Source organism: Pipistrellus hanaki (genome assembly GCF_964339955.1).
Source record: "Pipistrellus hanaki genome assembly, chromosome: 3".
NCBI classification, from domain to species: domain Eukaryota; kingdom Metazoa; phylum Chordata; class Mammalia; order Chiroptera; family Vespertilionidae; genus Pipistrellus; species Pipistrellus hanaki.
In genome coordinates, this window is record NC_140505.1 from 1,369,505 (window position 1) to 1,382,611 (window position 13,107).

Here is a 13,107-nt window from a genome sequence, read left to right on the forward strand (position 1 = left end):
TTTAAAAAACGTGGCTCTCAGAAGAAACTTCAATCGTTCGATTCCCAGCCAAGGGCACGTACCGTGGTTGCAGACTCAATCCCTGGCCCCCGTCGGCTCATGTGCGGGAGGCAGCCCATCGGTGTGTGTCCCTCACATCGATGTTTCTCTTTCTCCTCCCACCTCCCTCCCTCCCACTCTCTCTAAAAATAAAAATAAAAATAAAAATAAATGGGAAAGAACATCCTCAGGTGAGGATTCAAACTACCCCCAGGGGCTCCCACCGCCCCCAGCTGGCATCTCTCTGAACCAATAAAGCAAAGCCCTGTGCCTCGCCTCCCTGACCGCCAGCGAGAGCCGGGGCGGTGAGAGCAGTTACCCCCACACACCCCGGTGCCCGGTCACCCGGCGCGTCTGGACCGGAGCCGGAGCGCTCCCAGGGTCTGTGACTCCAAACACGTCCAGAGCCTGGCAGCCACGGCGGCCACGTTGGCCACGGCGGCCACACAGCCACGGCGGCCACGGCGGCCACGCAGCACCGCGCAGGGCAGGCTCCCTGTGCTGTGGACATGGCCTCGTGGACCAGCCAGGGCCGGTGCTGGGAGCCACGTGCCGGGCCACGGGGCCACACAGGGGAGAGGGTCCTCTGGACTCGCAGCTTATCGGACCTGAGCGGTGCCGAGGGTCTTCGCCGAGAGGAAGCCAGGGGCCTCGTGGGAGGAGGGCGCTGGGGAGAGGCCGCCGGTTCCTCCACCTGAGGACGTGGGCGCAATGTGTCCCCCGGTGTGACTGTGTATGTGTGTGTGTGACTGTGTGTGTGTAATCTGAGCCCTGCCCCCGGGCCGAGGCCTGCTCTCCCCCGGTGTGATCGTGTGTGTGTGTGTGTGTGTGTGTGTGTGTGTGTGACTGTGTGTGACTGTGTGTGTGTGTGTGTGTGTGTGTGTGATTGTGTGTGTGTGTGTGTGACTGTGTGACTGTGTGTGTGTAATCTGAGCCCTCCCCCCGGGCCGTGGCCTGCTCTCCCCCCGGGGTGATCGTGTGTGTGTGTGTGTGTGTGTGTGTGTGTGTGTGTGTGTGGAACCTGAGCCCTGCTCTCCCCCAGTGTGATCATGTATGTGTGTGTGTGATTGTGTGTGTGTGTGTGTGTGTGTGTAATCTGAGTCCTCCCCCCGGGCCGTGGCCTGCTCTCCCCCGGGGTGATCGTGTGTGTGTGTGTGTGTGTGTGTGTGTGTGGAACCTGAGCCCTGCTCTCCCCCAGTGTGATCGTGTGTGTGTGTGTGTGATTGTGTGTGTGTGTGTGTGTAATCTGAGCCCTGCCCCCGGGCCGAGGCCTGCTCTCCCCCGGGTGATCGTGTATGTGTGTGTGTGTGATTGTGTGTGTGTGTGTGTTTGTGTGTGTGTGTGTGTGTGTGATTGTGTGTGTGTGTGACTGTGTGTGTGTAATCTGAGCCCTGCCCCCGGGCCGAGGCCTGCTCTCCCCCGGGGTGATCGTGTGTGTGTATGTGTGTGTGTGACTCTGTGTGTGTGTGTGTGTGTGTGTGTGTGTGGAACCTGAGCCCTGCTCTCCCCCAGTGTGATCGTGTATGTGTGTGTGTGTGGAACCTGAGCCCTGCTCTCCCCCAGTGTGATCGTGTGTGTGTGTGTGTGTGTGTGTGTGTGTGGAACCTGAGCCCTGCTCTCCCCCAGTGTGATCGTGTGTGTGTGTGTGTGTGTGTGTGTGTGTGTGTGGAACCTGAGCCCTGCTCTCCCCCAGTGTGATCGTGTATGTGTGTGTGTGTGGAACCTGAGCCCTGCTCTCCCCCAGTGTGATCGTGTATGTGTGTGTGTGTGGAACCTGAGCCCTGCTCTCCCCCAGTGTGATCGTGTGTGTGTGTGTGTGTGGAACCTGAGCCCTCCCCCGGGCCGTGGCCTGCTCTCCCCCGGGGTGATCGTGTGTGTGTGTGTGTGTGTGTGTGTGTGTGTGGAACCTGAGCCCTCCCCCGGGCCGTGGCCTGCTCTCCCCCGGGGTGATCGTGTGTGTGTATGTGTGTGTGTGACTCTGTGTGTGTGTGTGTGTGTGTGTGTGTGTGTGTGTGGAACCTGAGCCCTGCTCTCCCCCAGTGTGATCGTGTATGTGTGTGTGTGTGGAACCTGAGCCCTGCTCTCCCCCAGTGTGATCGTGTATGTGTGTGTGTGTGTAACCTGAGGCCTGCTCTCCCCCAGTGTGATCGTGTGTGTGTGTGTGTGTGGAACCTGAGCCCTCCCCCGGGCCGTGGCCTGCTCTCCCCCGGGGTGATCGTGTGTGTGTATGTGTGTGTGTGACTCTGTGTGTGTGTGTGTGTGTGTGTGTGTGTGTGTGGAACCTGAGCCCTGCTCTCCCCCAGTGTGATCGTGTGTGTGTGTGTGTGTGGAACCTGAGCCCTCCCCCGGGCCGTGCCTGCTCTCCCCCGGGGTGATCGTGTGTGTGATTGTGTGTGTGTGTGTGTGTGTGTGTGGAACCTGAGCCCTCCCCCGGGCCGTGCCTGCTCTCCCCCGGGTGATCGTGTGTGTGTGTGTGTGTGTGTGTGTGTGTGTGTGGAACTGAGCCCTGCTCTCCCCCAGTGTGATCGTGTGTGTGTGTGTGTGTGTGTGTGTGTGTGTGTGTGTGGAACCTGAGCCCTCCCCCGGGCCGTGGCCTGCTCTCCCCCGGGGTGATCGTGTGTGTGTATGTGTGTGTGTGACTCTGTGTGTGTGTGTGTGTGTGTGTGTGTGTGTGTGTGGAACCTGAGCCCTCCCCCGGGCCGTGCCTGCTCTCCCCCGGGGTGATCGTGTGTGTGTGTGTGTGTGTGTGTGTGTGTGTGTGTGTGTGGAACCTGAGCCCTCCCCCGGGCCGTGCCTGCTCTCCCACGCCCTGCGGTGGCCGTGACGGGCTCAGCGTGGCGCCCGGGGCCGCCCGTGCCTCGCTCAGTGCCGGCAGCACCAGGCTCAGCAGAGGCCGCGGGTATGCCTGCGCGGACGGCTTTGCCCTTGGCGCTATTTGCAGCTGCGCTGACAGATCCGGCCTCAATTAGCGGCGGTTTATCTCCCCGGTGTCCTCGAGCGCCCGCCAGGCCAGGCTCCGGCTGCTCGGCTGGGCAGGGCTCCGTGACCCGGCACCGGCCCCGCCGCCCGGCCTCCGGCTGTAAATGAGGCCGGATTAGAGGATCCTCGCTTAAGCCCCGCTGTGGCAGCTTCCCTCCCGAGCCGAGCCGGGAGGCACGGCCGGCAGGTGGGTCTGCGGCTGGGCAGGGCCCGGCGTGGGCCAGGGCCCCAGCGCCGTGCCGACAGGACCCCGGCCCACGTGCTTAAGGGCTTACGAGCCCGGAGGGGGCCACACACTGTGCCGGCAAGAACAGCTACTGGTGCTGCAGCCGTCTTGCTCAGTGGGTAGAGCTTCAGCCCTCGGACCGCAGGGTCACAGGTTGGATTCTGGTCAAGGGCACGTCCTCGGTGCCCGGCCGTCGGGCGCAGGCAGGGGGCACCCATCCGTGTGCCCCTCTCACGTGGGTGTCTCTCTGCTTTCCCTCTCCCCCCCACGCCCCTCAAAGCCAACGGGAGAATGTCCTGGGCGGATAGACGCCCATCACGGGGCTGTGCACCTGACATTACACTGAACCTCAATTCTAACTGGAAAAAAATTAATATTATTTTTAAATGTTCAAAAACCAGGTGTGTGTGTGCACGTGTGTGTGTGTGTGTGTGATTGTCTGTGTCCGCGCACACACACATGCACGTGATTGTCTGTGTCCGCGCGGGGCGCGATGCTCAGGTGTCTGTCAAACGGCAGTGAGCAGGTGTGTGGCTCCGTTCCAGACATGCGTCTCCCCTCGGTTACTGGGCCCCAGACCTTCTCCTGAGAAAGCGGTGAGCAGTGAGGGACCTTCCACTGATCCTGACACAGGAGGAAGTGCTGGGCACCTCGGCCCGCTGCAGTGCCCCCGCTCGGCAGCAGAGGGCGCCGGGACTCCCCGCTCCCTCCTCGCCCCGCCAGCGGGGCGGGAACGCAGGGAACTGGCCCGCCAGGGCGAGGTCAGCGGGAGAAAGGGCCTCTGTCTGCGGCAGGCAGGAGACAGCAGGCCCTGTCCCTCTGGGCCGTGTGACCAGCAAGAGGGACACCTGTGCACAGAGGCTCCGGGAGGGGGTCCTGCTCGGTGTCCTTCGGGACAGGAAGCGGGAACGGGGGACAAACAGCCGGAGGAAGCACAGCCATCCCCGCCGGGCGCGGAGAGCCTGCCAGGGCCCAGCCCCGGCCTCCGGGGGTTCCCGCGCGTCCGGCTCCTGGTGGGGGCGGCTGCCCTGCCCGGCGGCCTCAGGACCAGGAAGCACTGGCCCGTGAGCCCGCCCGCTGCTCCCACACCCTGCAGGCCCCTCCCCTCCCCAGTGAGCCACCCACTGCTCCCCACAGACCCCAGTCCCTCACACTGAGCTCCGAGCACAGCGGTGGCCTCACCATCGTGGGGCGACCCTGGAACCACATACCACAGGCCCCGTTTTCAGAGCAAACACTTGTGAACGCGGCAGCCGCTGGGCCGCCAGACGCTGGAAGAGGAACCTGACCCGACCTCTGTTCCCAGGAAACCCGTGTCCAGCTCATCAGACGGTGTCAGGTGCTGTCCCACCCCGGGGGGAGGGGGGCGGAGAAACTGTTTCCTAGGTTGTACTGAGCCCCAGGATGCCGTCCCTGCTCAGGTTTGGGGGAGCCGTCCCGCTGGGCCGGGCAGGTTTTCGGGGAGCACTGGAGCCGCCGTGTGCTCAGAGAAGCAGGCCGGCGCAGCTCCCGCTCCGAGGCCTTCGCGGGCGGGAGGCGGCAGGGACCGGCCTGGGCGGACCCGCAGCTGCGAGGCCGGCGGCACGGAGGGGCCTCGGTGTCCAGCCGAGAGGGGGGTGTCCGGAGGGGGGGACACAGCTGGCCCTGGGAGAGGGGTTCGGCGAGGGAAGGCCTCCGACAGGAGCAGAGAGAGGGATGTGTCGTCATGGGGAGGACAGGCCGCCCGGCTCCGGGAAGGCGGGACGGCCCTGCCCGCGTCCTCCCCACGGGCACCGCTGGCCGCACTGGCTCCGTGTGGACAGGGGCCGGGCGCTGAGAAGACGGGGGAGGTGGGGGGGGTCCCCCTGCTCCTGCTGGGAGACGGCCTTGGACGCCAGGCCGTGGATTGGACAGGCGTTTTGGTCCAAAGCAAACGCCATCTAGGCAGCGTTCCATATAACACGTTCGCTGAGAATTAGCCGTTAACTTTAATAGAAAAATGCAATATAAAAATACTACTTTGTTAACACGTACAGCGGGCGCCTGACGCCCCTCAGGGACACCCGCTCACGTCGGAAAGCCAGTGACACCCCGCCCCCGGCTTCCGTCACCATCACAGGCTCCACCCCGGAAGGAAGACACAGACATAAATAAGCAGCAACGCTGAGCGAAGGCCTGGCGAGGGCTGTGAGTCCGAGGAGCTCAGCCCGCAAGGCCCCCAAGTGGCGGGTGGGAAGGGCGGAGGGAGGGAGGGAGGCGCCGGCCGGGGTGGGGGGCGGGGGAGCGTGGGGAGCCCCAGAGCCTCGTCTCCTGCCTTCTCGCCGGTCCGCCTCTCGGCAGGAAGAAGGCGGGACGCCCCCTCCCCGCGATATTGCACGTTTCTCCCGAAGCCGTGTGAGCTGTCCCGTCGGTGCAGGCCTGGCCGTCCGTGTCACGCGAGCAGCAGGGGGATCTGCCAGACCATGAGGGAGGAGGCCGGCTCCTCCGGCCGCTGCTGCCGGGGCCGCCTGCCCACCCGCCGGTGGCCCTGGCCCCCGCAGGCCACCAGCACCGAGCTGACCCTGGGCCTGCGGGCGCGGCGGCCTCCGCCGGGCGGGGCGCTGGGGTGGCGCAGCAGGTCCTGCAGGAGGCTGTCCTGGGGCCGGGGCTCCGGGGCCCCCGCCGGCCCCGCCGTTCCCGTTCCCGCGGGCTCGCTCCTGAGCGGCCCGGGGCCCGGCGAGCCCCCCAGCCACACGGCGGCCTCGGGGCCCTCGCTGGGGGCGGCGCCCCCCTGGGCCTCCTCGGGGGGCTCCGGGCCGGGCGGCGGGCTGTCCCCCGCCATGTCCCTGTCGGTGCTGGGCGCGGCGGCGGCCATGACCAGGAACCTGACGGGGCCGTGGTGCGCGTGGTAGGAGACCATGCCTCGGCCTGCGGGGAGAGAGGGTGCACTGTGGCCGGGGGGGAGGCGGGGGGCGGGGGGACAGCGGCGGGGCCCACCCCTGTCTCCATGTCCCCCAACAACGTCCTGCACGGACCCTGCGGCCTGAGCGACAGTGACGGTTAAAACAGCTCCCAGGGGAGGCTCTCGGGGGCTTCAGCATGGCGGCCGGGAGCACGGGGATGGGTTTGGTCAACAGTGTCGGTTCTAGTATCTCGTGCTTTCATTTTTTTACCTGTGGCCCGGTGCACGGAATTCATGCATAGGGCGGGGGGGGGGGGGTGGCCCTCAGCCTGGCCTGTATCCTCTCCAATCTGGGGCCCCTATGGGATCGGGCCTAAACCGGCAGTCGGACATTCCCCCTGGCAATGTGGGACTACTGGCTCCTAACCGCTCACCGGCCTGCCTGCTTGATCCCCCTAACCACTCTGCCTGCTGGCCTGCTTGCCCCCAACTGTACCCTGTCGCCCAACCCCCCACCAGCCTGATCACCCCCACCTGCCCTCCCCTCCTGGCCTGATCACCCTTAACTGCTTCTGCCTCAGCCCCGCCACCATGGCTTTGTCTGGAAGGACATCTGGAAGGTCTCATGGTCTAATTAGCGTATTACCCTTTTATTAATATTGATTTTAGAGACAGAGAGAGCAAGGGAGAGGGAGAAAGAGAAAACACCTATGATGAGAGAGAATTGTCAATCAGCTGCCTCCTGCACACCCCCAGTGGGAATCGAGCCCACAACCGGGGTCTGTGTCCTGGGAGGGAATCAAACCTGTGGCCTCTTGGTTCATGGGTTGGTGCCCAACCACTGAGCCACACTGGCCGGGCCGAAGTGGCGCTTTTAAAGCAATAAAACAGTTATTTCCCCGGGCCCTAAGGAGACACAGCTCCCCAAGTCCGGATGGAGCATGATGCATCTGAAACGTGTCGGCTTCAGGGACAAGACGCCCGCCTTCCTGCCGTCCTCATTACAGAAGGGTGTGAGGCGGAGGCAGGCTCCCGCGGCTTTAGTTCTGGGAGGACTTTCCCTTAGACCGTGATGGATCCACGTTCCAGGCCTTTCTCTGAAGCCGGGCCCTGCACGCCGACTCCCCCGGCCGTCCTGGAGGGCTCCCCGGGGAGGGGGGGGCTGGCCCGGGACCCGCGTCCCTGCCGCCACGTGCCTCGGCTGAGCCAGGTCTGCGGGCCCACCTGTGTCCCTGGTGACCAGGCCGACGGCTCATTACAGGTCCCTGGCCGTGGCCAGCGGCCTCTCCTCAAGGGACAGCGGGAAACTCAGAGCCGCCCATCAGGGACGCGGGGACGCGGAGGGGGCGGGGGAGGGGCCTGAGCCTCACCTGGTGACTGAGCGAGCGGCTTGCACCCTCCTCCCGCGACGCCACGCCCGACACTCCCCCCCGGGAGCTGTGCCACGCCGCAGAGGCGCCGCACCGGACCCGGGACCCGGGACCGGGGGATGACCGTGAGGCACGGAGCCCGGGCCACCGCCCGGCACTGAGCGAGGGCCGGCCACACGCGGGACGGGACGCAGCTCAGAAACCAGGCCGCCGGGGAAGCGTGTGCACGCGGTGTAAGGACCTGCGTGCTCTAACACACAATCACAGCACACGCTCCTTCGCGGCGGGAGGGAAGACGGAGGTCTGGAACACTCGCACAGCCCCCCGCACCCTGAGCCCGGCACGTGAGGGGCAGCTGCGGGCGAGGGCGGAGCGTCGGCTCACCTGTCACTTTGGGGACGCCCTGCAGGCGGGGGACGGGCAGCGCCACCAGGAGCCCCAGGCTGGTGCCCACCATCAGCAGGCCGTGGCCGACGAGCAGGCTGGTCACCGAGAGCCGCTGGTGCCCTGCGGACGGGAGGGCGGCCGGGCGGCCGGCGTGCTGAGCCGTGACGGGCCTGACCCCGGAGCCGTGTCCACGGCCAGCCTCCAGGGGGCACTGAGAGGGAGCTCCGACCACCCGCACCCCGCCCACGGCCCTGGGAGCGTGTCCCGGCAGCCCCTCCGCAGAGCCCGCTGGGCCCCGCCCTCCGCCTCGCTCCGCTGGCACCCTCCGGGCAACGCAAACGCCACAGGTCATCCCTGCACCATGTACTCTGTTAGCAAGCAAGGAGTCCTGAGGCGTACGTACACACACACACGCACACACACGCACACACACACACACACACGCACACACACACACACACGTACACACGCACACATGCATATACCTCTGTGCACATACATATTCATGCGGGCACACATGCACTCATATATGAACACACACGTATGAACACATATGGCTCACCCACATGCACGTTCACACATGCCCAGGGAGGGAGGTGCCGCCTGTGACCCTGAGGGCCCCCCAGGGAGTCTCCCTCCTCTGGCTCCGCTGCAGGCCTTGCCCGGGGCCCAGCCCGGGAGTTAATGCTGAGAGTCCCCCTCTGGATGGGTGGCTGCACAGTAGCCCTGGATCTGACTCCACCAATCCAGAGGCCGCCTGGCAACGCAGGGTCCTTGTCCTGACAGGACAGGCCCACACGAAACCGAGACAGGCTAAGCCCAGCTCCGCCCCCACCCTCCTCTCCACCCCGCTCCCCTCTCCACGCCCCCCGCCCCGTCTCCATCCCCCTCCGCCTGGGGGACCGTACCTGGCAGCAGGTGGTGCACCGGCGTGGCGATGTTGATGTCCTGCAGGTGCTTGAGGGTCTCCGTGTGGAAGAGGCGCAGCGTGGACCCGGCGGTGAAGGCGATCCAGATGCCCACGCCGGCGATGGCCATGTGCGAGACCACCATGCCCTCCTCCTGGTGCGCCTCCAGCTGGCTCTGCCGGGGGGAGAGGCGTGGGCGGGCATCGCGGGCAGGGCCGGCGTCTCTGTCCTGCCGCCCGAGGCCATGGCCCGAGGCCTGGGGGAGCATGGGGCGTGGCTGGGTGCCTGTGAGGGCCCGTCTGCCTGCGGGCCTGGGCCAGCTCTGCAAGGACTCCGTTCTCAGGGGGAGAGGCCTCCTCAGCCTCAGCGGCTCCTTCACCTCGTCCACCTCCCTCCGGGCAGAGCAGGGACCTCCGTCCTGTCTCCCTCCGTCCCTCTCCCTCCGTCCCTCTCCCTCAGTCCATCTCTCTCTGACTGTCTCCCTCCGTCCTGTCTCCCTCCGTCCCTCTCCCTCCGTCCTGTCTCCCTCCGTCCCTCTCCCTCCGTCCTGTCTCCCTCCGTCCCTCTCCCTCAGTCCGTCTCCCTCTGTCCGTCTCCCTCTGTCCGTCTCCCTCCATCCTGTCTCCCTCCGTCCCTCTCCCTCCGTCCCTCTCCCTCCGTCCGTCTCCCTCCGTCCCTCTCCCTCCGTCCTGTCTCCCTCCGTCCTGTCTCCCTCCGTCCTGTCTCCCTCCGTCCTGTCTCCCTCCGTCCTGTCTCCCTCCATCCTGTCTCCCTCCATCCTGTCTCCCTCCGTCCCTCTCCCTCCGTCCTGTCTCCCTCCGTCCCTCTCCCTCATTCCGTCTCCCTCCATCCTGTCTCCCTCCGTCCCTCTCCCTCCGTCCCTCTCCCTCTGTCCGTCTCCCTCCGTCCTGTCTCCCTCCGCCCGGTGAGGCCCCGGGACCGCCCGCTACAGGCCGGGCTGCGGGGCCACAGCGGCCGGGACCAGAGGCGCCGGTCAGCCCGGAGCCGGGCGCGTCCAGGGCGTTTTAGGGGCGTCACATGAGCCCGGCGGAGCCCGGGAGGTGGGAGAGGAGACCCTCCCGCCCGAACCCAGGACGCTGTGCACGGCTGGAGGACCCCGCCCACCCCTGGGCTCGGACAACCCGACGGCCCAGCACCCGGGCTGGGCGCTCAGTGCTGCCAGAGACGCTCGGTGCTGCCGAAGACGGGGACAGCCGGCCGCACCCCCCCAGGGGGCTGGCTGGTAGGGACTTTTTTAAAAACCTCCTTAACCCACAAAACCACCCGAGAAGGCAGGCTTGTCCCCATTGCACAGATCTGATCACTGAGGCCCCGCTAAACATCACCGGGCCTCGGTGACCAGGTCTGTTAGCCGGTCTCTCTGTTTGCAGCTCAGGAAGACTTCTCCTATTCTGAGAACATATGCTCCCAGCCCCAGAGGCAGCACACGAGCACGTGTTTCCCCAATCTTTAATTCAGGGGAGGCGGTGGGGCCGGGACCCCCCGGGGGGGGCGATGGGCCGGGACCCCCGGGGGGGGTGATGGGGGCGGGACCCCCGGGGGGGTGATGGGGGCGGACCCCCCGGGGGGGCGATGGGGGCGGGACCCCCCGGGGAGGCGGTGGAGCCGGGACCCCCCGGGGGGGACGATGGGGCCGGGAGGCGATGGGGCAGGGACCACCCGGGGAGGCGATGGGGGCGGGACCCCCCGGGAGGCGATGGGGGCGGGACCCCTCGGGAGGCGATGGGGGCGGGACCCCCCGGGGAGGCGATGGGGCCGGGACCCCCGGGGGGGCGATGGGGGCGGGACCCCCCGGGAGGCGATGGGGGCGGGACCCCCGGGGGGCGATGGGGGCGGGAGGCGGTGGAGCCGGGACCCCCCGGGGGGGCGATGGGGGCGGACCCCCCGGGGGGCGATGGGGGCGGGAGGCGGTGGAGCCGGGACCCCCCGGGGGGGCGATGGGGGCGGGAGGCGGTGGAGCCGGGACCCCCCGGGGGCACCCCCTCGGCACAGCCGCTCCCACCGCTCACCTCCACGGCGAGCGTCTCCAGGCCGATGACGGACACCTGGCCCCCCGAGGCCGCCCACAGCGTGTCCTCGGCTGCCAGCAGGCTCCGCACGGGCAGCACGCCCAGCTTGATCACCCTCCGGGGCTCCGGGTCCCAGGACCCGTCTGGAAAGGAAGTGTGTCTGCTAGTTTCACTCACGGGCGGCGAGCCGTGCACGGGGCGGGGGAAGGGTCCGGACGGTCCTAATGAGCAGAGCCTAAGTGTCCGCCCTGGCCCGCCGCTCAGGGGACCCTGAGGTCTCAAGTCCCTGGTGGGCACCGTTGTCACGGCAACCTGGACAGCTGGCCGTGCCCACCCCGCACAGCCCTTGGTGTGTCCCAGACACGTTATCGCCCTCAGCCTCAGCTCCCGCCTCAGCAGAGGGGGACAGTGCTGCCACGTGCCTTAAGGGCTGTGGTGAGAAGGGACGATAATGCAATGAAAAGCCAGCACAGGCCTGGCAGACAGGCGATCCACAAAGACCACCGCCTGTGTGTGTAAAAGCCTGGCACACAGTGTCCCCTGGGAGTCTGACCGGGAGAACGGGAGGTCGATGGCTCACTATGACCTGCGCTGACCGCCAGTGGACGGTGTGGAACATGGCGGTGACCAGCGGTGGCGAGGGAAGAGGGAGGCAGGGAGGCAGGGAGGCGGGAACCTGATCGGTCCTGGTGGCCTAACCATCCTGCCTGTGCAGGAATTTCATGCACCGGGCCTCTAGTTTACAATAATCACATATGTATGACGTGACTCAGTCATCGTAAGGGGAACTGTACCCAACATAATCCAGAAAATGTTTAAACACCCCCATTCCTGCTTTTATTTAAAAATATGCATTGGTATGGACTGTATTATGGGGAGAAAACACATCTCCACGGAAAATGAAGGACTTGCTTCAGGGCTGAAACCCAGGACACAGTGAGTGTTCCGGCTTCAGTACACTGCAGAGACCGCAAGGAGGTGCCTCACCCGGGTGTGGTGAGACAGCGTGAAGAACAATAAAAATCCCTTCAGCCGGGCTGCGTGGCTCCAGGGTTCAGCATCGACCTGGGAACCAGGAGGTCAGGGTTCGATTCCCCGTCAGGGCACCTGCCCCGGTTGTGGCCTCGAACCCCAGCCGGGGGCGTGCAGGAGGCAGCCCATCAAGTCTCATCATCACAGATGTTTCTCTCTCTCGCTCCCTCTCCCTTCCTCAATAAAATATAATTTATTGATTTCAGAGAGAGGAGCAGAGAGGGAGCAAAGGATGGAAACAGCAATGGTGAAACAGTATCATCGATTGGCTGCCTCCTGCTGGGGATGGAGCCCAAAACTAGGGCATGCCCGACCTGGAATCGAACTGTGACCTCCTGGTTGCTAGGTCGGCACTCAACCACTGAGCCAGGCAGGAGGGAACCTTTGTTCTGCTAAGGGCCATGTGGGTATTTATAACATCACTGGAGGCCCAGTGCACGAAATTTGTTTGTGTGTGGGCGGGGGCGGGGGGAGTCCCCTCAGCCCGACCTATACCCTCTGCAATCCAGAACTCCTCAGGTGATGTCTGACTACTGGAACATCCCTCCTGCAATCTGGAACCGCTTGCTTCTAACCACTTGCCTGCCTGCTGGCCTGATCACCCCTAACTGCTCCCCTGCTGGCCTGATCACCCCTAACTGCTCCCCTGCTGGCCTGATCACCCCTAACTGCTCCCCTGCTGGCCTGATCACCCCTAACTGCTCCCCTGCTGGCCTGATCACCCCTATCTGCTCCCCCTGCTGGCCTGATTGCTCCTAACTGCCCCCCTGCAGGCCTGATCACCCCTAACTGCTCCCCTGCTGGCCTGATCGCCTCTAACTGCCTCTGCCTTGGCCCCTGCACCTGAGACCCAGGCTTCCCTCCCTCTGGCCGGCCACAGGCACCTGGGACTCCCAGTGGCTTCGCCCGGGCCCTGGCTTTGTCAGGAAGGCTGTCCGAAAGACATCCAGTCGGACTAATTAGCGTATTACCCTTTTTAATAATGTATAGATTCACAGGCCATACAAAGTGACCAACTTAAAAATGAGCTGCTCTGTGTGGTCACACATTTAATTAACTCACCCCGATAACGTGGTAGGGCCAGACCAAATGATTCCAGGGGGCTTCTATGGCCCGCAGGCCAGACGTGTGTGTGTGTGTGTGTGTGTGTGTGTGTCGTCGTCATCCCCCCCGCCGCCCCCCCCGCCCCGCCGCCTTACAGGAACAGGAGGAGACGGGAGCACCAGGGGCCGTGAGCCACAGGGACTGCGCCCTCTGCAGGCAGCAGCGGCCGGAC

The 13,107-nt window shown here is 65.5% G+C and overlaps 1 protein-coding gene across 7 annotated transcripts in view; it reads right to left on the minus strand.

Moving 5' to 3' along the window:
• Positions 1 to 5,192: 5,192 nt before the first annotated feature.
• The window catches only part of ARHGEF10 (Rho guanine nucleotide exchange factor 10), a 60,950-nt gene continuing 53,035 nt past the window's right edge, over positions 5,193 to 13,107 (minus strand). For all 7 annotated transcript variants that reach the window (XM_084878325.1, XM_084878324.1, XM_084878326.1 and 4 more), the window contains 4 exons: positions 10,800 to 10,942; positions 8,770 to 8,944; positions 7,859 to 7,981; positions 5,193 to 6,130 (listed from right to left, as the gene is read on the minus strand). In XM_084878325.1, coding sequence (XP_084734451.1) covers positions 5,655 to 6,130; positions 7,859 to 7,981; positions 8,770 to 8,944; positions 10,800 to 10,942 — 917 coding nt within the window. In that variant the 3' untranslated portion in view covers positions 5,193 to 5,654. The remainder of the gene's footprint in view (positions 6,131 to 7,858; positions 7,982 to 8,769; positions 8,945 to 10,799; positions 10,943 to 13,107) is intronic.